The sequence below is a fragment of the Pseudonaja textilis genome, chromosome 3 (assembly GCF_049901715.1).
Source record: "Pseudonaja textilis isolate UNSWEBS1 chromosome 3, rPseTex1.2, whole genome shotgun sequence".
Classification (NCBI taxonomy): domain Eukaryota; kingdom Metazoa; phylum Chordata; class Lepidosauria; order Squamata; family Elapidae; genus Pseudonaja; species Pseudonaja textilis.
This window is the reverse complement of record NC_141992.1, coordinates 43,944,084-43,965,682: the sequence shown is the minus strand read 5'-3', so window position 1 is coordinate 43,965,682 and position 21,599 is coordinate 43,944,084. Positions and strand designations below refer to the sequence as shown.

General features: G+C 37.1%; 1 protein-coding gene across 3 annotated transcripts; it reads right to left on the bottom strand.

Moving 5' to 3' along the window:
- Nucleotides 1–6,654: 6,654 nt before the first annotated feature.
- Nucleotides 6,655–20,554, bottom strand: RAB29 (RAB29, member RAS oncogene family). Of its 3 annotated transcripts, none has more exons than XM_026715613.2 (6): nucleotides 20,201–20,554; nucleotides 19,906–20,086; nucleotides 14,672–14,743; nucleotides 12,615–12,796; nucleotides 10,379–10,500; nucleotides 6,655–9,805 (listed from the first exon to the last, which is right to left on the bottom strand). In XM_026715613.2, the coding sequence occupies exons 2-6, from the start codon at nucleotides 20,030–20,032 to the stop codon at nucleotides 9,685–9,687; spliced, it is 624 nt and encodes a 207-aa protein (XP_026571398.1). In that variant the 5' UTR covers nucleotides 20,033–20,086; nucleotides 20,201–20,554; the 3' UTR covers nucleotides 6,655–9,684. The 3 variants fall into 3 exon arrangements, with proteins under 3 accessions (XP_026571398.1, XP_026571400.1, XP_087785520.1); XM_026715615.2 differs by having other exon boundaries at nucleotides 20,372–20,554; XM_087929394.1 differs by having other exon boundaries at nucleotides 7,313–9,805; nucleotides 19,906–20,119; nucleotides 20,201–20,540.
- Between the last annotated feature and the right edge of the window lie 1,045 nt (nucleotides 20,555–21,599).

Here is a 21,599-nt window from a genome sequence, read left to right as displayed (position 1 = left end):
TTATAGGAAAAACACTCCAGGGAGAAAAATGTCACAATCCATCTCTATGGGAGATGCAGTTGGGTAGCAGCTTGAATTGCTGTTGATTCCTCTTTTCTAAGCTTCCCTCCTGGTTATAAATGCAGCATAGAGCTTATGCATCCCACTCAGTGCTTCCTAGTGTGTATGCACAAATATACATGCACTGGGAGAAGATAACAGAAACACACAATTTTAGTTTGTCATCTGTAAGAAAATGAAGGACATACCATACTAAGTCCATTGCATTGTGCTTCTATTGATTAATTGAGTTTTGTATATTTGTTATCAAGAAACACATTGTCATTTAATTGTGAGTAGCCCAGGAATGTATGATTTAAAAATATTAAACATATGAAAAATACGATCCAGTCTCACACCTTGACTATGCGTAGAAACTTTTCCCACATTCTTGAGTAACCACCTGGAAATCATTAAGCAGATCTTAGGATTGCAAAGCAAAATTTCCCAACAAAGCTTCCGCTACAAAGCTTCTCAGACTGCCTTTAATTGTAGAAGCCTAACTACTGGGTTGTTAACCCTTGCAACATCTCCAAATCATACAATCTTATGAGATTCATATCTAGTAAATTGAAGCCTTGATCATAATCAATCAGAACTTAAAACATATTCAGCCCACTCCTACTTACACATAGTTCAAAAATCATTCTAACCATTACAGAATGTTCATTTAAAGTTAAGAACACACAGATTGCTAGCATCCTTAGAAACAATTCTATTTAAGAATGATATTTACCTTTCCTTCCCCAAAGTATGACTGGATGCAGGATCTGGACTACCGATACTACAGATAAGTTACCCACCCTGGTAACGAAACGTTCGTAAACCAACCCACAAGCTCGGAGAACGAACCTTCACCTTCATCCTACACTCGAGTTACAGATGTTTGCCACTATTGCAAATCAGATTAACAGAGCTGGAAGGGACCTTGTAGGTCATCTAGTCCAATTCCCTGCCCAAGCAGGAGACCCTACACCATTTCTGACACATGACAGTCCAATCTCTTCTTGAAAGTCTCAAGTGATGAAATGCCCACAACTTCCGAAGGCAAGCTGTTCCATTCGTTGATTGTTCTCACTGTCAGAAAATTTCTTCTTATTTTCAGGTTAAATCTCTCTTTGTTAGGTTTCTATCCATTATTTCTTGTCTGGCCTACAGGTATTTTGGAAAAGAAGCTTGACCCCTTCCTGTCTGTTGGCAGCCCCTCAAATATTGGAACACTGCTATCATGTCTCTTTGGTTCTTCTCTTCACTGGACTAGCCAGGCCCAGTTCCTGTAACCGTTCTTCATATGTTTTAGTCTTCAGTCTCCCAGTCATCCTGGTTGTTCTTCTCTACACTTTTTCTAGAGCCTCAACATCTTTTTTATAATGTGGTGAACAAAACTGGATGCAGTACTATATAGGTGTGGTCTTACTAAGGCTTTATAGAGTGGTATTAGTACCTCACTTGATCTTGACTGTATCCCTCTGTTAATGCAATTTAGGATTGCATTGGCTTTTTTGGCTGTTGCTGCACACTGATGACTCATATTTAGCTGATGGTCCACTAAGACTCCAAGATCCCTCTCAGAGTTACTGCTATTAAGTCTGGTTCCACCCAGTCTATATGTGTACTTTTGGTTTTACTTGCCTAAATGTAGGACTTTACTTTTCTCTACATTGAATTTCATTTTGTTAGATATGGCCCAGTGTTCTAGTCTGTCAATGTCTATCTGGATCTTGAGCCTGTCATCTAGGGTGTTAGCTATTCCTGCCAGCTTAGTATCATCTGCAACTTTGGTGAGTTCCCCTTTTATTCCCTCATCTAAGTCGTTAATGAAGATATTGAAGAGTACTGAGCCTAAGACGGAACCTTGTGGCACTCCACTCCATGTAGACTTAGATCCATTAAGGACTACTTGTTGAGTATAGTTTGCCAGCCAGTTGCGAATCCATCTGGTGGTGGTGCTATTTATCCCACTTTTTACTAGCTTACCAAGAAGTAGGTTGTGTTCTACTTTGTCAATTGCCTTGCTGAAGTCTAAGTATATTATGTCCACAGTATTTCACTGGTCTACTAATTTAGTTACTATGTTGAAAAGTGAAATAAGATTGATTTGGCATGATCTGTTTTTAACAAACCCGTGCTGACTGCTAGTTATTACTTTACTTGTTTCTAGATGTTGGCAGATCTGTTTTTTTAAAATTATCTTTTCCAGTATCTTCCCAGGTATTGATGTTAGGCTGATTGGTCTGTAGTTTCCTGGGTCTGTTTTTCCCCCTTTTTTTGAAGATGGGAAAGAAATCTACTGATATCTCCTTTGAATAAAAGGAATCTTGAATCCACATGGCTTTGCACAGCTGCTCCTTGTGAGTAAACTACAGGAAATTCTGTTTCACAGTTTGCTTATGGGTTAAGTGGCTGGAAGTTGAGGGAGGGACCTCCTTTGCTCAGAGTCATCAGTGCAGTCTTTTAAAAAGATGTTGCATTTGACTGAACTTCAATACTTAATTGCTTTGGATTTGTGTTTTGTTGTTGCTTTAGAACAGGGGTTGCATCAATTTGATTGAGGGCCACATCAGGGTTGTGTTTGACTGGGGGGGGGGGGCTGGGTGTAGCTTGGGGGCATGGCCAGCATGATGTCACTCATGTCAGGTGGCGCCTATGGTGGCCCAAGCGCTCTGCCAGAGAAAACAAGTTCCCAGGTTCCCATCATCTGGGACCGCCTCCTGCAACCCTCTGCCAGCAAAAACAGCTCAGGAGAGCCATGCGCAACCCTCACAAACTCCATTTTCACTGGCAGAGGCCCTGAGGGCTGATCCTTCACTGTTTCCCAGGCAGCCCCATGGGCCAGACCTAAGCACTCCGCAGGCCAGCTCCAGCTCCTGGGCCTTGAGTTTGACACCCCTGCTTTAGAAGGATAAAGACCATTTGGAATAGCAAGTTAATATTCATTCACTAGATGAGTTTTCTTAGAGAAAATTAAATACTATTTTAAAAGATTTTTAAAAAATATTTTCTAGATTAAGCAGCAAAAGGATGCTTAGAATTTGGATTTTAGAAAGTTTAACAATAGATTAAGGGCTCAAATAGTCCTGGAATTATAATTTTAAACTTTTGGAAGAATTCTTCCTATGAGAAAATGTCATTGTTTATCCTCTCAACAGTCAAAACAAGATAATGAGACTTTAAATGATGGACACCAGAGGGAACTAGAGGATAACAAAAGAATGGAAGGAACTGTTCTAACAATGATCTTTTTCATGGGTAACTATGAAAAAACTATGAAAATTTATGACAAATACCCTGGGAAATGATAGATACATAGACAGTTAAAATTGCAATGAAAGAAGAACAAGATCCTCTAGATATGTTTGAAATTAATTTGAATGTGGTTATAAATGTGGCAAGTAATGAGAAGGATGTAGAAAAGGATGTACTGGACTTCCAAGTGAAACTGGATAATGCTTCAATGTCTAAAAGAGATGCACAACTATCAAACAAAAAAGATGGATTTTTTTAAATTGGGTGTACAAAAAGATCTGTTAAAGAATTTGAAGAATTCTTTTTACTAGATGTACAAAGAAGTCTTGCTAAAATCCTGAAATAATTTTTGGGAAAGTATAAAAACAGATGACAAAAATTAAGTTGGAGGACTCTATTTGAATGGTTTAGAATTAACATCATTAAAAGTATAGGAAAAGAATACAAGGTGACAACACTTACTGGACTTTAGCTAATAAGGAATAAATGAAAAGGATTTGGTATTTTTTTAGTTAAGAGATGAGTTATGAGGTGAACAGAGAATATGTTATAACTTAAGAAATGGCAATACATTTATTTAAATTGTGTGTGCTTATTGGGATGAAAGGAGAGGTTACTTTTTTTCTTTTTCTTTTTCATATTAGCTTTTTTCTTTTTATAATTTTTCAGTTAGAGTAGTTTTTGTTCAACTGTAATATCTAATACAATTATTTGAAAAACTTGCAAATATTTGGTTTGTAACCCCTTATTAAGTAAGTACATTTATATGACAAAGGAATTATAATAGTGCTATATGTTAAGTATCTTCCCCAAAATGAACATTCATAAAATGCATATTAAATTTGTCTTACATTTGTATTATTTGTAAGCCTTTTAAGAAAGTTTCATTAAAATATTGAATGAAATTTGCATAAATATGGAGTAGTTGGAGTCAATAAAAAATTTCATCCATATCTACCCAGATGTAAACCACATAAGTATGTGTAGGAACAGAGCTTTTATGCAAAGTTGGGTGATACATGTTTACTATATTCAGTTTACACATGCCATTCTTCCTATTTTCTCCCTAACTGTTGAAACTAACAGCACAATCTTATGTGTTTTTTCGAAGAAGGAATTCAGAATGAATTCCTCTACCTGCTTAGAGGCCTTTCAATTGTTTACTGTATTCCATTGAATGAAACATTATTTCTATTAATGAAGTTGCAATTGATGATCAATTCCAATTATGCTGCATCAGGCAGAACATTTTATACAGAAATAGCCACTCTAGAATATAACTTCATGAATGAGCTCTTATTTCATTCACACCATGAGTTTTTATATTCTGTCTTATGCAAGAGGCAAGGTAGTATATATAATGCTGCTTCTTATTTTTCCCCACAGTAACCATCTTAGAATAGATGGACTGAATTGGAAGCTAAATTACAGGCTTGGTGAGTAACTGGATGGAAGACTACCAGAAAATAGCACAGCTGAAGGCTAGACTTGAAATTTGAAAAGCATTCTGAAAGAAAGCAATAGTAAACTTCTTGTTGTTTGCAATGCACATGTGTCCAAGAAATTGGGAATCATGTTCAGCTTCAAGGAAGCTTTTCATGTTGAATATATTAGAAATATACAGGATATATCTCTGTGTTATTTGTGATAGCAAAGTGTGATGTTTGTCCATGGTTTTGATAATAATAGTAAATTGTGTATGGATTTTTATTACTTTTATACTGAACTGTGTTCTTATGCATATAGAAGTATAACCACCTATACTTCTTGGAAGAAAGCTCGGCACCCTGGGGCTTAGATATTGCTCTTATCCATTTTCTAATCCATAGAAGAGGTCCAGTGGAAGAAATTAGTGGAAGAAATCTGATTCTAGCATTGTTGTTTCAACTTGCCCACATGACAGATGATTGGCATGAAATATGAAATACCGATTGGCATGAAATATGAAATAGCTGTTTCAGGTATCTTCAGCATATCTGAAATTGTCAATATTTCTCTCACCATTTTTAACTCCTTTCAGCAGTTCCAAGAAGGATCCACACCCATTTGCACTATTCAGGTGACCCTGAGGGCCCAGATAAACCTCCAAATGGCCTTAGTGACTCTCAGAAAGAATGATAATGACTGAGAGGAATATAAATTCTTCAGTCCTTTACCATTCAGTCTGAACTAAAGAAGCTTCCTAGATGAGAAGCAAAATGACTTAACGGAAAAAACAAAATCCAGTTGCCTTTTGAAAAAAGCATATTTGGCACAACCATGATCTGGTAGACTGAGAATCTTCACAGACACCAGTCATAATGCTTTTTGTAATTATAATGGGTTATTCATTATTTGTATGCTTTTATAATTCACAGCAGAAGTTCTGGTGCTCTCCTGATATGACAGGTTTCCAAGTGATAAAATCCATTTAAAAAGAAAAAAGCAAAGTCCATCTTCCATAATAATTTGTTTTATTTAGAAAAGCATCAAATTGGCAAAGTCTGTTGTAATTCCGGATCTGACACAACCCAGAATTACACCACATAATATTGGAAGTTAGAAACAACCCCTAAAAGTCACATTCTCCAATAGAAGTAAATCAACGTTGTCTGGTATCATCATCTCCACCTCCAGGTCTCAGCAGGGTCAGCTTTCATTCCTATGGGAAGAAATACCACCTAGCCTAAACAACTCTATCTTCACTCCTCCCACCTTAGGAATGTGGCAAGCCTGAAACCCTTCTCCCCTTAACCAGAAAAGAGAAAGAAAAGGAATATATAATAAATAAAATGGCTACACATATGTCAATTTCGGGCTTGACAGGATATGGATATTTTAACTGCCTTCATGAGCCATTAAGGTATGGGCAGAATTTTATTTAACACACAAACACGGAACCTGTCTTCTTGTAAGTATTTGATTATGGTAATTACTGGAAGATAGTTTCTCAATTTTTCTCAGAGGTTACATGCAGAATAGCCATTACATGTTTTGTGCATGTATATAAACCCCTGGTCTGTCTGTCCCCACAAGTGGATGCTATATATTTTGTAAGAAGGAATGAGAAAACAATGATTAGATCATAATTTTACTGTATCTAAATTTATTTTCCATGTGACATCATGTAGATAAATCAGGAAAAGTGAGCAAATAACATTTGGATATTTCCAAATATTCATTAACTGTGGAAGTATGGATGTTATTCTAAAACTGATTTTGTAACTGATACTGTTCCTCACTCTCAAATCAGCTGCAATACCAGCTCAGAAGTTTGTTCCCTCCACATTATATAGAAAGTAACCTCCCTATATAAAAAGCAACCGTGTCTTACTAATGGGCAATGGAATCTATCCATAGATAAAATAGTTTCATTTTTAGAGAAGGCATAGGATAGTATATAATGTTTTATCTCATTTTCTTTTAATTCTGCAATATCAGATGTACAGAAAGTGCTTATAGTATAAGCAATCTTGAAAGACAGAAGAGAAATCTACAAAAGGCACAATGAGTGTATAAGAACAAAATGATTTCATTATCAACTCAAAGGCCTTTTTGTGCACTTAAAGCTTTACCCATTGATGCAAAAATTATTTTTTTCTTTAGAGAAATTAAAAGAGTTATTATCATTGAAGTTAATCTCTTGAAGGCTTTCCTCTTCACCTGCAACCAACGAAAGAGCTTGTACAGAAGCTCTTTAAACAAAGTGTAAGCAGCGTATGTGCTGTTTTTGAACAATTGCTTTAAGTATATAGCATAAAACATTTAAACAAGTAACATGTTATCTATAAGACTAGCACAAAAGAGGGTTGCAAATGATTTATGATCAAACCAAACCAGAATTAATAATCAAACTATCAGTTATTTTGCAAAGCTTTATTTTAAAATCTTGTAGCTTTGTTTTTAATTATGCACCTTGCATTCCTGTTGATCCTTTCATGATTGCTCAAAGCAAATTTGCTGGTTCCCTAACCACTGAGGCTTTCAGATAACATATATGAGCCAATAAATATGTGCAAATAACAATCTGAGATTTTTGTTTATTTTTAAAAAGCTTATTTATTGTCTAAAAGGGCAAATTGAAAAATCATGTGATTAAAAAAAGCACAGTGCAAAAGTCCAGACAAAAAACTCTATACATGTTCCTCTCACTATAACACAGCATCAAGCAATCTTATATCATTTCCACAAAATTCCCCATTGTGGTCAGTCAAAGTAGCTGCAACTGAGTTTACATAAGATGTAATCCATTAAATTCCCATGTTTTACTGTCATCAAAAGGAAATGATGCTGTGTCAGAAACCCTATTTGAAAAAAAACATGTGCAACCTGCTAGAATATCTTCAGACCAATTAGTTAACAGCAATTCCTTTTAGATAGACATTCAGTTTTGCATCATATATTGTTTCCCAAAAATGGTACAAGAACTACTTCTGTCTTTCAGACAAACAGTATGATTGTCTCATAAGGATTCTCTCCAATGGATGTTGAAGAGAAATTTTCTACACAGTTGTTTGCTGAATTTTTCCCAATATGTTAACGCAAATAGGCAGAATATTTGTATTGTTTGTATATTGTAGGAAGAATATTATGCTCTTTTGCCCTTCTCTGTTCAAAACAGGGCTGAGTAATGCTATTCCCAAAAATAAGCAAATTTTGGGAGCGCAGTTCACCTGCTCAGCCACTCTCAAAAGTGGTTCAATTCGATTTGCTGATTGCTACAGCATGTTTCTGATACAGTACAAAATTGCTTTAAAAAGATAGAGGCAAAGAGGTTGTTATTAAGAAAGGGATATAAATGTAAAAATCTTGTCATTGCAGTTGTAACAGAAGGCCCCTGGAATTGGTATCATCTCTAGAAAATGCACACACTTATACATAGAGAAGCTGATATAGAACCCACCCACTACACAGCTTAGAACCGTTTAAAAGAGCTGAATTTAAGTTCTTAAGTGCAAGAGCTTTCCCAATTTGTTAGTGCATAACTTTGCTCAGATTGACCGCAAATAAAATGGCGATGGATGCACACATAAAGGGAGTATGGGAAAGCCCTTGAAACAGTCATTGGGAGTCTTCTGGAAGGACTGGTTCAACCTTACAAAGTACCTCTTTTAAGGCTTTTCAGGCCTTGCTGTTGTGTTAGCAGAGCCAAGATGGAAACATTACAGATAACAAAAGATCGATTTGCAATCAGTCCTCCCAATAACTTTTGATCTTTTTCCTCCCCAGAATATTTTACTCTTAAGCACCGCAGTTCCCTGAACATTTTAAAAATGAGTATTAAAAATTCAAATGCTTCAATATTTATGACAATTTTGCAAAGACAGCCCCTTTGAACTATGAACTGACCAACTTATAAAAACCTAAGTATGTTCACCAAAAACAGAAGGCTGCCAGCTAATAATCCCAGCAAAATTGGGTTAATTCCTACTACTTTTTATATAAAAAAATAAAAATAAAAGCCACCGGAAATATTTTAACTTTAGCTTTTGTCCTGCTATGCTCTTTATTTTGTTTTGTCCCTCAGATCACTAAACCAGTAGGTGGCCTTTCAAACAGCCTGCCATGCTGGCTATCTAACTAAGAAGTTGGATGGCTGAAGACAAGTAATTCATCAGAATCTGAAAAGAGGCAGATAAGATCTTGCAAGAGAAAGGGTTATAAAGACGAAAAATATGGCTGGTGCATTAAGTTGTATCAGTGTAAGTTAAGGTGTATCAGTGCAATGAAGTTTACGGCTTTAGCCTCTCTTCACTGCTGGCTCTCTAATAAAATAACTTCAAGAAAGAGCTTAACAACTGCATGCCTAACATAAAAGCAGAGACAAAAATGGTCAGAGTTCATAGAATTTTCCTAGGTTTAGACATAACATTATTGGTGAAAAAGACAAAAGTACCAAATGATTTCTCATGGGCCGAAAATGGCACTTCAAGAAAAGCTGCAGTAAGAGGATTCAGCAGCTGCGTCACAAGGCAGTCCAAAGCCTCTTTCCACAAAAGACTTGTGAAAAGAAGTCTGTGCTAAATGTGAGTAGAGGAAGACTTAGTGGATAAACTGTCAAACACAAGATTCTTCAGGCTGGGCTTTTGGATATTTGAAAGATCCCAATACCCATACTCCCTGCAGTGGTATTTTTGATCAAGAGTAGTGGAGATCTTCTTTTAACTGTCAGGAGCTGAAATCTGCCGAAGATCCTTCATCCTTGAGGAAGCTGATGAGGCAATGCTTAATGGAATGGGGAAAGTGTACATTGTAGTTCATAAGTAGCTAAGACAGTATTTTCCATTGTCCTGCTAGAATGAGGATTGCCTTTTCATTTTCTCAACAGTGCAAAGAGAGAATTTGTGAGTGCTTTAAAAAGTATATAGATTTGTCTGAATGGCACTTTAGACTTCTGGTCAGATGAAGAAGCAAATATAGTTAGCAGCAACCCCAGTTGGATGTGGATTCATCTTTCAGATTGATATAGTCCCCATGGCCTGAAACAGACATGTCTTTATCACCTGGCCAAGTTGCGACCATCATTTTTTCAATAAGGACCCTAGGAAGAGGGAAAATCGAGTTACCCACAAAACTTGCAGCAATCATTTGATAGCATCTCAAAAAAGAGTAAGTCTCCATTTATTTTTGTAACCTCTCTATTCTGAATCTCTTCCATATGAGTAAATAATAAAAGTGTAATTTACTGTTTATATAACATCTTTAATAACAGAACTACAGGTCAGATATCCCATAACTCTGGGATACTCACTGACTAATGATAGGATTGCTGAACACTAATGAGAGTTAAAAATCATTCAAAACAAGTGCATAAATATTAAGACTAGGCATATACTATTGTTTTTGTGTTATGCTGTTTTTCAATTTATTGCTTCTTACTGTTAGAGATTAGACATTACACTCCAGCCATAGGCTGTAGCAATGGCAGTCATCTCAGTATAAATTAACCTTGATCTTTGTGATAGTTCTCATTCCAATCTTAGCTGCAATATGTCCTACTTGGAGAAATTAAACATATCTGTAGTACTACTTGATACTACTACTTAACACAGTCATAAAGGAACAATATGCTCAACTTCTTTTGACAAACATTTATACATTCAATTTTCCCTACCTCATCGACTCATTTACATTTTTGTTTTCCTTGACTGATGTCTCAGTCCAACCAGTAAAGCCATTCTCTTTGCTGAATTGGTCAATTTCTTCTCTAGTCATAGCCCATGGATAAAGATCACTCTGAAAAAGAATTCAGCAATGTAAAACTCACTGTGAAAACAATTATTGAGCACAGTTTTTTCTCTCTCACTATTGTTAAATTGCAAGATATAATTACATTTAATTAAATACATTAAATACACCTCTTTAGTTCAACATTGCACCAGCAAGGTAAGCTGTGAAGTATTCATGTCCATTCTGCAATTAAAGAAAATCTGCCTCTTTTTAGTGATCAGAAGGGAAATTATCTAATTTGTCAAGAAGAGAGAAAATTGCACCAAAAAATTTGAAATCAATGTGTTGTGGACAGATTTAATTTATATTCTGTGAATATAAAACAGCACTCTAATGTGGCTCTATCGTGGTATACAATGATCCCAGAATCATATTAAACAACACCATTAATGTACTAAATTATTTCAACTGAATAAAGAAAACATGTAACCCTGAGAGCATTTCTCTTTTAGCTGTAATTCAATAAATAGCTATTGTATTTTGGGGTATTTTAGTGTTGGATAATCAACTCTAATTAAGTTAGAGTTTTGAAAAATAGCCAAACATTTGCTTAAAGCAGTCTGTGATATTAATTTGGCAAGAAAATTAAACTTAACTAAAATTAAGCAGGAAATTTGTACAGTGCGAGAATGTTTCTGTGTGCATCTTTGATTTAAGGATTTTGAACATAAAACACTTATATTACCAGTTCTTTCTAACATATAATGCTCAAGATTTAATTCATAGACTGTATGCTTTTCTGCCTGTGTTGATTTAAAAATTCAAACTGAAATTTAGTTGCGTTATAACATGAACATCCCCAATTCAGATCTCCATCCAGACATTAGGCTATAGTACCTTCTCTTAGCCCAAGTTATACTAACTGGCATAGAACCCAGAACCTCATTTTCTAATTGGCATTAACCAGTTTAAAAGAATGACATCTATGGTGAATTATCCTGGCTGTTGATAGGTTTCTAAGCCAATTCAAGATGCTGGGTAAACATCTATCCAGTCCTTTATCACTTGGGCCTTTAACTGTGGGGCCAACCTCTTCACGTAGAATCTGCCTGACCTACATAAGGGAAGAAAACCCTTTTTTAAAAAAAGGTCTAGGACCTGGAGATTGATTTTTAGAGCTTTAGTCCCTTTCTTCTGGAATAGCTTCCCCTTTAAGGTTTAGTGTGTACCTACTCTGATGTTTCAGATCATAAAATAGTCCTCTTTCAGACAGCATTTGAACTTTTTGATAGCACCTACCTTAGCAGTTTGTTTATAGCTTTTATTATGACACCATTTGGCTAGTAAGTGCTAAGCTTTGCCTAATCTTATGATGTATTCCTGTACATAACATTCTTTTTGTTAGTTATAAAATCTATTTCGCTAACCCTTGCTCAGTTAAATTCCAACTCAGGAATGCTCAAACACACAAAATGCTTGAATTTCCAACAAAGCCCAGATCTGAGATGAAGTTCAAAAGTTCAGAAAAAAATGCTGCCATGCAACACAATGAGCAGGACTCAGCAGGACTCCCAACTTGGCAATTGTAACTTACTGTCCACTTGCCCAGTCACAATTGAAGCATCTTAGAAGATCATTTCTACCCCACCTTTCCTGCCCTGGAACTGCATCCCACTGAGAGGATGTATCCCTATCCTTGCCCAATACATGCAGCAAGTTAATGCCAAGTCTTTGAGCAATCCAGTTTTACAGACCCAGGAGTGCTTTGCTCAAGAATTTACCTATCTATGTGGATGCTAAGAACTGACACTGAGTCACTTAATCATCCACAATTTTTACATTACTCCTTTAGCCTTTAGTGTTTAGTCTAACATCACATCATATCTGCATCCTCCACAGGTGGTTGCTTTTTTTAATGAAATCCTTTTCTGATGGAATCCCTTCCTTGACTCATCCACTCACATACTCTTTTTTTATCTCTGAACAGTAAAAACACACAGACACACACACCATAGTGATACACAGAAAAACATGGTAACCTCTCTCTCTCTTTCTAAATGTATGCATCTATTTGTATGCCATCTCCTCAAAAGCTTATATGTTTCTATGATGAAGTAACAGTGCATACCTATAGTCTCTTATAGTAATCAACAAGTTCTAGTAAGTCAGTATTTGTTTACCTTATTAGCCAATAGCAGACAAGGGACAGGACTTCCATCTTGCAGTTTCACCTTGCTATCCAAATCTTGTTTCCATTTCTGGCAACTGGTGAATGTGCTAAAATTGGTAACATCAAACATGACGACACAGGCTGCTGCCTCCTTGTAATACAGTCGAGTCATTGATGTGAAACGTTCCTGACCTGCATGTTAAATGAGAAACCTTGAATCATTATCTTAAAGCAAATATTTTCTGATTCAACTGTTTCAGGGTTTTAGCTTTAGTATTTCACATTAAACTTTTCTCAATCAATCCAAATATAATCAGAGATAATCCGAAGAAAAATGGAGGCTTTTCATACTATTAAATGTGCTTTTATTGGCCCATAATGCATAATGTGCTAAATGAATAAGTATTATGCCTGCCAGGCTGGGGAAATGATAGATTATGATCTACTGAGAAATCACAGTGGTTTCTAATAAATTAAAAGATTGTGATTTCTTATATTGGGCAAGGGCATTTGACTTTCAAATTTTCTTTCCCCAAAACCTAGAATCAAAACCAATTCCTAGGCTAAGCATTTGCTTCAAAATATACTTTTATGTTAAATATATGTCTGTCTCATTGGATCACCAAGCAAAGATGCTTGAACTTCAAGGTCACAAGTGGCTACTAGAAACCTCTCACAGACCTACAAAACTTGTCAAAAGGAAGAGACTCTCAAATCAAGCTTGACACTTCACAACTACATGTATGCATGCATGAAATTTTCACACCAGTTGTGCAGAAGTGGCTTGTCTCCCCCCCACCCCCCAATTTTTGGAGTTTATCTAGATTCTGTAATTTTCTGATGGTCTCCTATCTAAGTATACTTACCTTTTTGAAACAGCCATATTGCTTTAGCTGCTTCCACCTGTTCTAGGCTCAAAAGCTATACTTTGATGGCCATTTTTAATACAAGAAAAAGGAAATTCTAACTATGTGTAGAATAAACAAACATACATATAACATGGGAAAAGAGCCATGGTTTTACATATTTACAGAAGGCCAAGAGAGTGGAGGCCCACCTCACTTCTGGGGGAAGAATACTGGACAGGGCAAGGGCAATGGTAGATAGAGAAGGATAGATTTTTGTTTGTTTGAACAATACAGGTAGTGCTTAGCTTGCAACCACAATCTGGATCGGAATTTTGGTCACTAAGTGATTCAGTCGTTGAGTCATCACCTGATTGGACCTGATTTTATGAACATTTTTATTATGGTCATTAAGCACTTGTTAAGTGAATCTGGCTTCCCCAATTGACTGCTTGTCAGAAGCTGCCTGAGAAGGTAAGAAATCACAGTAATCTATATGCAAGCTGCTTCAAACTTTGTAAATGTGAGCTGAATTACAATCAAGCAATTGTGGGGGTGATACAATGGTTGTAACTTTGAGGAAGGGTTGTCAGTCACTTTCTCTGAGGCCATCATAACTTTGAGCCACCGTTAAATGAATAGTCAAGAATTAGCTGTAAAGAACATTCCTGGAATCCTTACTGTAGCTATTTCTTGACTTTGTCTTTTTCAAAAAGTTTACTCATATTTAACTTCAAGTAAGTGCGTATGAAAATAAAATGCAATTAAAAAAATGTCCTTTTAGGCATGAATGCAGCTGGTGACCCTGAACCAGTCACTCTTTCAGGGACTTCCCTGGGTAGTCATCAGGAATCAAAACTGACTCAAAAGCTCGCATGTGCATATACAACCTGCAAATGAAAATGAAACTCTCTCTCCCTGGGATTTGACCTCCCAAGTTAGACTACAGTCTATTCAATCCAGTTCTCCCATCCAAATGCTAACCAGACCTAAGCCTACTTAGCTTCCATAGCAGTCAAAATTGGTCAGGTGCTGCCACCTACAGACCTCAAAAGAGGTACAAGACATAAACATTTAAGTGGAATATTATATGATTTCCTCCTATAGAATAGTTTAATTGTTAGGTTGTTTAAGAGAGCTGAACAAGCAAGGTAAGTACAGTTACTCTAAAAAAGGCTGAGAAGCAACAACAACAAAAAGCAGATAACTCCTTGAAACTTACCAGCAATGTCCCATAGCTGTAACCTCACTGTCTCAGACTCTGACCATTGCACCACCTTCAGAGCAAAATCCACTAAAAGTAAATACAGAACATGAGAGAGGAAAAAGCAAATGACACTTATTGCTTAGAGTACTTTCTTTCACACTGTGCATCAATGCTGATCACCCTCTGTGTACAGACACTCTAAAATACATTGTGTATTGCATGAGCCACAGCACTTCTGAGTTCATGGGGAAAACCTTTGTAAATTATACTGAAGAACAGTGAAAACAAACAGCCCCTAACTGTATTTCCTCTTCACAAAGAGAGCTTTAAACTGTATGGGCACTGTTCACTGCAGCACAACCATCTGGTTCTTAAAATTACTGGAGTATAGTAAGCAATTTTTACAGAAAGGGATGTATTCACCAAATAGAAATAGTTTGAATGGCACTGATTTTAAATGGAATACATTTGAAAATGACCCCAATTATTGGCAGCAGCACATATTTCTGATTTATTTTGAGGTAAAAGCTGCACATTTCTCAAGACAACTTATTTGGCATTGCAACATTCTTCCTCCATCAGTACACAATAAGTGTAGCAATGCAATCTTATCTGCTTTAAGCACCATTGTTTCTATGAGAGATTAAATAAGTCTTCTATTTAAATATTAACACATGAATCTTTCCAGAAAAACTTAGGTCAGCTGTGACTTATGTTTGTGACTTGTCTTATAAGACAAGTAAAATTTAAAAACATTCTAGTGCAGAAGCACATTTCTTTCAGAAGTGTGCTACCTCTAATTAGATAAAGAAAAATAGATGAATAAGTAGGTAGGAAGGATTCAGCAAGCTGATTGAATGTTCCTAGGGAAAATTTATACTATTTTCCCAAATAGTGGTAAAAGTTTATACATATTATGTGTTTGATTTATATAAATACTCATCTCACTTTTGTGTGGCTGTAGCTAGCTGCCGGCCTTACAAGTTAGACCACATAGGGAACATGATCAGGGGTGGGATTCAATTTTTTTAACAACCGGTTCTGTGGACTTAGTTGGTGGATGTGGCTTGGTGGTCATGTGACTGGGTGGGTATGGCCAACTCGACATCACTCATGCCAAGGGGCACTTCTCCTCTCCTGGTCTCTCATGACAGTAGGGATACTGCAACGGTCATAAATGTGAGAAATGGTCATAAGTCACTTTTTTCAGTGTCATTGTAACTTTGAGTGGCCACCAAATGAACTGTTGTAAGTCAAGGATTACCTGTACAAAAATACAAAAAGCTTCTTTGCTTGCAAAAAGCTGTCCTAAATATCAATCATTAGATTAAAAATACCCGCAATCCAGAATTACAAATCAGGCAGGGTGCCAGAGCATCTTGAAGAATTAAAATAGTTAAATTGCAGTGATAACTATCAGCAGCCAACTCTTGCTCGTAAAGTGAAACCCTTTAGCAGAAGTCATTTAAGCTCTCCAGAAAGAGCACACCCAGGAGAAGCAATCCTTAGATCCATTTGCACCACTTAAAGATTCCAGCTGGTCTTACTCATCTCACAAGATAACCTAAGGAATCATCCAGATTTAAAGAAAGGTCACATATCCCGCAGAAAGGCGATAAAAAAAATCAGTGCCAAGCTTGTATCCTGCCTCTTGGAAGTACATCCCAAAAGGACAGTGCCAGATACCTCTAAAGCAGTGAAGGAAGACCCCCCTCCCCAGATAGAAAAAGAAACCATGAAGCAGGAAAAAATTCAAGTAGCTGTTGCTTGTTGAAGTTGAGTAGGGAAAATTATCCCATTATTAAACACAGGATTAAACATCACCAAGCACAGAATTAACCTTCACCAAAAACCAGTTTTAGACCAAAACTCAGAAAGGGTATGTAAACTCACATTTGAATGTCAATCTTTCTAGCTAGCCAAGAAGCCTTGCTGAATATCACTCAACTTGGTTCCCTGTCATTAAAAGCTGCTTTCTGATAGCTCTGCTTCATTATTCAATTATTTCTTCAAAGTGCTGATTGTCCAGGGAAGTATTTCCTCCCAACAGCAGTGTAAAAATCTTAAAACAACCCTTCTCCTTTAAGAAACTCAAGCCCCAGAAGCTCTGGAGACAGGAAGTCTAGGCATACTGGCAAGAATGTACTAAGGGTGGAAAAAAACAAAAGGAGATTGCTTAGGGGTTCTATAGAACCGTTCAGAACCAGTAGAATCCCACCCCTGAACATGATCAGATGACCTAATTCTAGTTTATTATAAAGCTTCATTAACAGAAACTTGCAAGTCTGAAAGTACTGCACATCTCTCCCCAACTCTGTCTCCTTTAAAGCTCAAGATATTAGGAAGGGTCTTCTCTGAGCCTCTTGCCCCACTCACGGTCCTTCTAAAGGCTCAGTTGTGTTTTATCTGACCATTTCCTTGGTTGTGTTTCTTTGCCCCATCTCCCAAGTCATCCCCACATATCATTACAGTGGATTGCAATAAAATAAGATACATAAAATAAATAATATTTAAAAATAAAACACATAGCTGCCAGGCATAGTCCAACCAATTGTCCACAGAGCCAGGAGATTGGCTCTATCACATGCCCACAATCAAGTTTTCAAGACCTTACAGAGGGCCAACGGAGAGAAGGGACCAATCCAAACTGGGGGGGTTGATGGCAGGGGCCATGGGAGAAAAGGCTCTCATTCTGGGGTCCATCAGTCAACAGTCCTTAGATGGATATACCTGGAATATGTCCATCCTGCTAGTATATACTTTGTTATTGTGACTGTGTGAGGGCTACACAGTTAGCTTCTTTGATATTAAATGGCAGTGCTGATCATAATATAAATGTAAAGAATTCTTTTATCACACCTCTCTACTACCCTTATCTGTCTATAGTGGTCTGTGGGAATGATCTTCAGTTGAAGAGCTGTAGCCTAGGTAATGAATTGTTGAAAGCAGCTCTGTGAGCAGGTAGGGGAAAGCATAGGAAGCGACTCTCTCTGGTTTTCCAGAGACTAAAAGAAAGAAGAGGGGAGAAATACTTTTGGACTTTCAAGATTGATGTCAGCCGTGCAAGGTAGTCCAGTCAGTCAGATGAACTAATTCTACTTTTAAGCTTACATTAGCAGAATATTGCAGGAATAGGAAGGGAGTACTCTGGCAATTTTAAAAAAAAATTTTTTTTTTACTGGCTTTATTCAATTTTAACTGTAGGCTGTCCAGAGTCATGAATGAGATGTGCATCCCACAAATTTACTAAATCAATCAATGCACTGGAACTCATAAGATTTTATAGCAACTATTTTGTAAGTGGATCATTCGCCATTTTGCAAGAACACCTATTACCGGGTCGGTACATGTTCTCAAAATTCCAAATCCAACTACAAACCCAACTCTACTGGAGTCACAAATTTCTGTGATCTTTTCCCTCTCACAGATTAAAACAAATATATTTAACTGCAGGAAGTACACTTTTAGGATGCCTATTAACATCCTGCATTTCCCCCCAAAATTCAGGGAAAGCAACACTTAACTGAGCAAAGACTATTATTTAAATGTAATATTTCAAGTTCAAGGCAGTCTTGGGAACAACTCCACCCCACAACTTGCAAAGTATACCCATTTTAACTGATCAATATCTATTTCAAGAATGAAATTGGGCTCTTTATCATGTCTTCAGTGGAGCTCTTTTTACTGATCTCCGTCAATTCCTCTTGTATAGCAATTCTGTGGCATAAACATCACTTTCAAGAAAGGAATTTGGGAGATTTAAATATTAATCTGGGCCAAAGATGAATTATAAGTGAAATGTGTTGGATGACAGGCAGAGAAGCCAGAATATAAGGATATGTATGCACTATATTTATTTATGTATGCCTTGAATTCAATGTGGATTCCCGATGACTGCCTGGACAGTCCAGAATAGCTAAAAAGAAACTGATGTGATCATGGATGTGCGTCATACAATGTGTTGGTATATTGTGGTGATGTCCCTCCAGTTTTCTTGGCAAGATTTCAGAAATGGCTTGTCACTAGTTTTTTCACTGCTCACAGCAGCAAGATCACACAGCTGGCTTTGTACCTAAGGCAGGCCAGATCTCACCTCTCTAGCCTGCTGCTTTAACTGTAGAAAAGTTTGTCAGCAGCTATGATTACATCATTGATTGGAGTGGGTGTTAAAAGTATCTTCAGGGCAAAGATTTCACTTTGAGCTATAGTCTCCCAGGAATACGCTCCATGTGTGTTACTAACCAGCACATAATTCTGGTCAAACAATTTGATTTCATTTGCATCTACTTTAAAAAATAAATACTCAGCCACGTTAAAAATTTGGTAGCTACTTTCAGAAATCTCACAACTAGCTCTTGTGCAACTTTGGTATAAATCATCACATATTCTTGGCAATAAAGCTTGCACACAAATCACTGATACTGATAATGCCTGAATAACAAACTTTAAAAATAGTTAATGCCTTGTTTCATTCAATATGTGCACCCACATTCCGATGTCCTATTTACATAGGTAGCATTAAAGGTGTAGTTTTTTCATTATTAGCTTCACTAAAAAGATACTATTTTAATACAAACATACATATCACATGTGTAGCCTGCTCCTATTGCTCCTCACAGTAGAATTTGTGCTGGATTAAGTGGAACTGACGAAAGTACATACTGAGATTATACACCAAGATTCTATATATGTAATAGATATTTTGATCTGAATTATAGATTTTAAGAAAACATGTAATTCAGGATAATTAGAAATTAGAAGAACAGAGCAGATAGCCCATTTTAACATAGAAAATGTTTAGTTTATCTTTTCTGCAATAAAACACTGCACAATCACAGGTTATGAAGCAGACTAATTATTTAACAATTGACTGCTAAGACTATGAGTAAGCAAGGTCACATTTCACTATGATAGTTTAGCAACATAGTAATTTCCAAATTGAGGAAAAATAGGGTTTCATATCAAGGATGGAAAACCCACAACAAAGAGGAACTAAGTTTTGTAAAACAAACATTCAGATAAACAGGAATTACAGAAATAAGGGAATATCTTCAGCAGTAACTTCTCTTGCAGTAAAGCTTCAATGCAAGTCTTTTCATCAGACAAATTTTTGCAACTGGGAAAGAACTTAGTGCACAAGAACAACTCTGTACATTAAACCCTTTCCCGGCCACAGCCTCCCTTCCAAATATTTTAGGTGTTTCTGTAATTTCCTTGCTGCAGCCCTGAGAAAAATACAGAAAACTCACCTCCTACGGTAGACTTGTAGTGCTTGTTGAAGCTGTCATTGGCATATCGCTGGACTAACGAGGTCTTCCCAACTGTGGCATCACCAATAATCAAGACTTTGAACATGTGGTCGTGATGGCCCACCATGACTGGTCACCAAACCCAATTAAAAGAAGCGGGTGTTGTCTCCTCTTCCCTTTCCTGAGGGGTCAACCAAGTGAAGAAAAAAACAAACTACAATTCATGTTATTTACAGGGGGGGAGAGAGAAACAACTCCGCACATCCAATTGTAGTTTCTGTAACAGGGAACTCACGAAAGGGTCGCTTCCTGGTTTTCCGTTTGCAAGGATACCTCTTTCCGTGCAAGCACACCTCTAATTTAGGGTCAAGGGGACCAAATATACCACTTCCAGAAGCTTTTGCTCAGTCATATGAACATTGGCGGTGCGGCGGTGAGAACTCAAGAGAAGATTCGTCCGCCCTACCTTGCTTTCTGAGAAAGAAACAAGGAAAGGCTCTGCACCCGATGATGCACCAAAGTGAGACAGCCGCACCCGACGAAGCACCAAAGCGCGTTTGCCGGAAAGGCAGGCAAAACTTAAAGGGGATTCCCGCGCCCGCTTCCTTCTCTCGCACGGCTTCTGACTCCGCTTCGCCAACTCTTTTCCGCGTTCGCCTTGCTGTCATGTGAGAGAACCAGGCGGCGGCTCTGCCCCTTTAAAGCCCCAAAAACTACATCACCCGGCATGCATTTGCGGTGTGCGTCTTGATTACTTGGGAAAAGTGCAGTGTTTTAATCTACTCCGGTGGGCGCTGCAGCAAGTGATGTTTGGTGTTAAATGTATAAAATCATGTCCTCAGCATTTTTCACAGATGAAACTAGGAAGTTCTGTGAAAAAAACTCCTTATTGAAGTGGCCTGTCGTTGGTTCCCCTCCCCCTTTATTCCTTCTGAAAAACAAGGCCTTTCCTGCGAAATGTGAAATGGATAAATACGGGTGTAAGAAAAGCAAATTGAAAACGGATTTAAATGGGTTTTCCATGTCACTACTTTTGAAAAGGGGGAGCATATAAAATGGTTTATAGGCAACCGCTAATTCCATTGCGGGGGCACAACATTCTACAGAGAAATGGCATGTGAAACTAAAAACACAAAATAAGAGATACCTAACATTGGTTTACTTTAGGGTTACTAGATATCAGCAACAAAGAAGAACCCAGACAACTGAAAATGAAGAAAAATGAGGAGTGGGAGAGAGAATGATAGGGCACATTAGCTTTTAACTTTCTTGACATCTGCCACAAAATTTTCAATGAAAAGCTGTTAAAAATGTACTTTGGACTAAATGTGAAAATATTTTCTCCTGTAACAGACTTGGTTTTGCAAGAGCAGGAATGTGCTATGTCAGATTAAAGAGGCAAAAGCCTTCAGGTGTAACTGATTTAAAGTCAGTTGCTGGAATACAATCAGGACAAACTGGCTGCAGGATACAAATCAACTAATGAACAGAGTGGAGCTTGTTAATTTGTATTAGGGAAGCACCTCCAGAAAAGCTGCATACACAAAAGACTGATAAAGTTTTATTTTAAGGCTATGCCTGCATACCAAGATAAAAAGGAAGTCATGTCCTCCTGTTGCCCAATGTCCACTAATCCTATTTTATATCAACTTCATTAATTATACTCTCTACCTTTTTATGTTGGCAACCTCTAT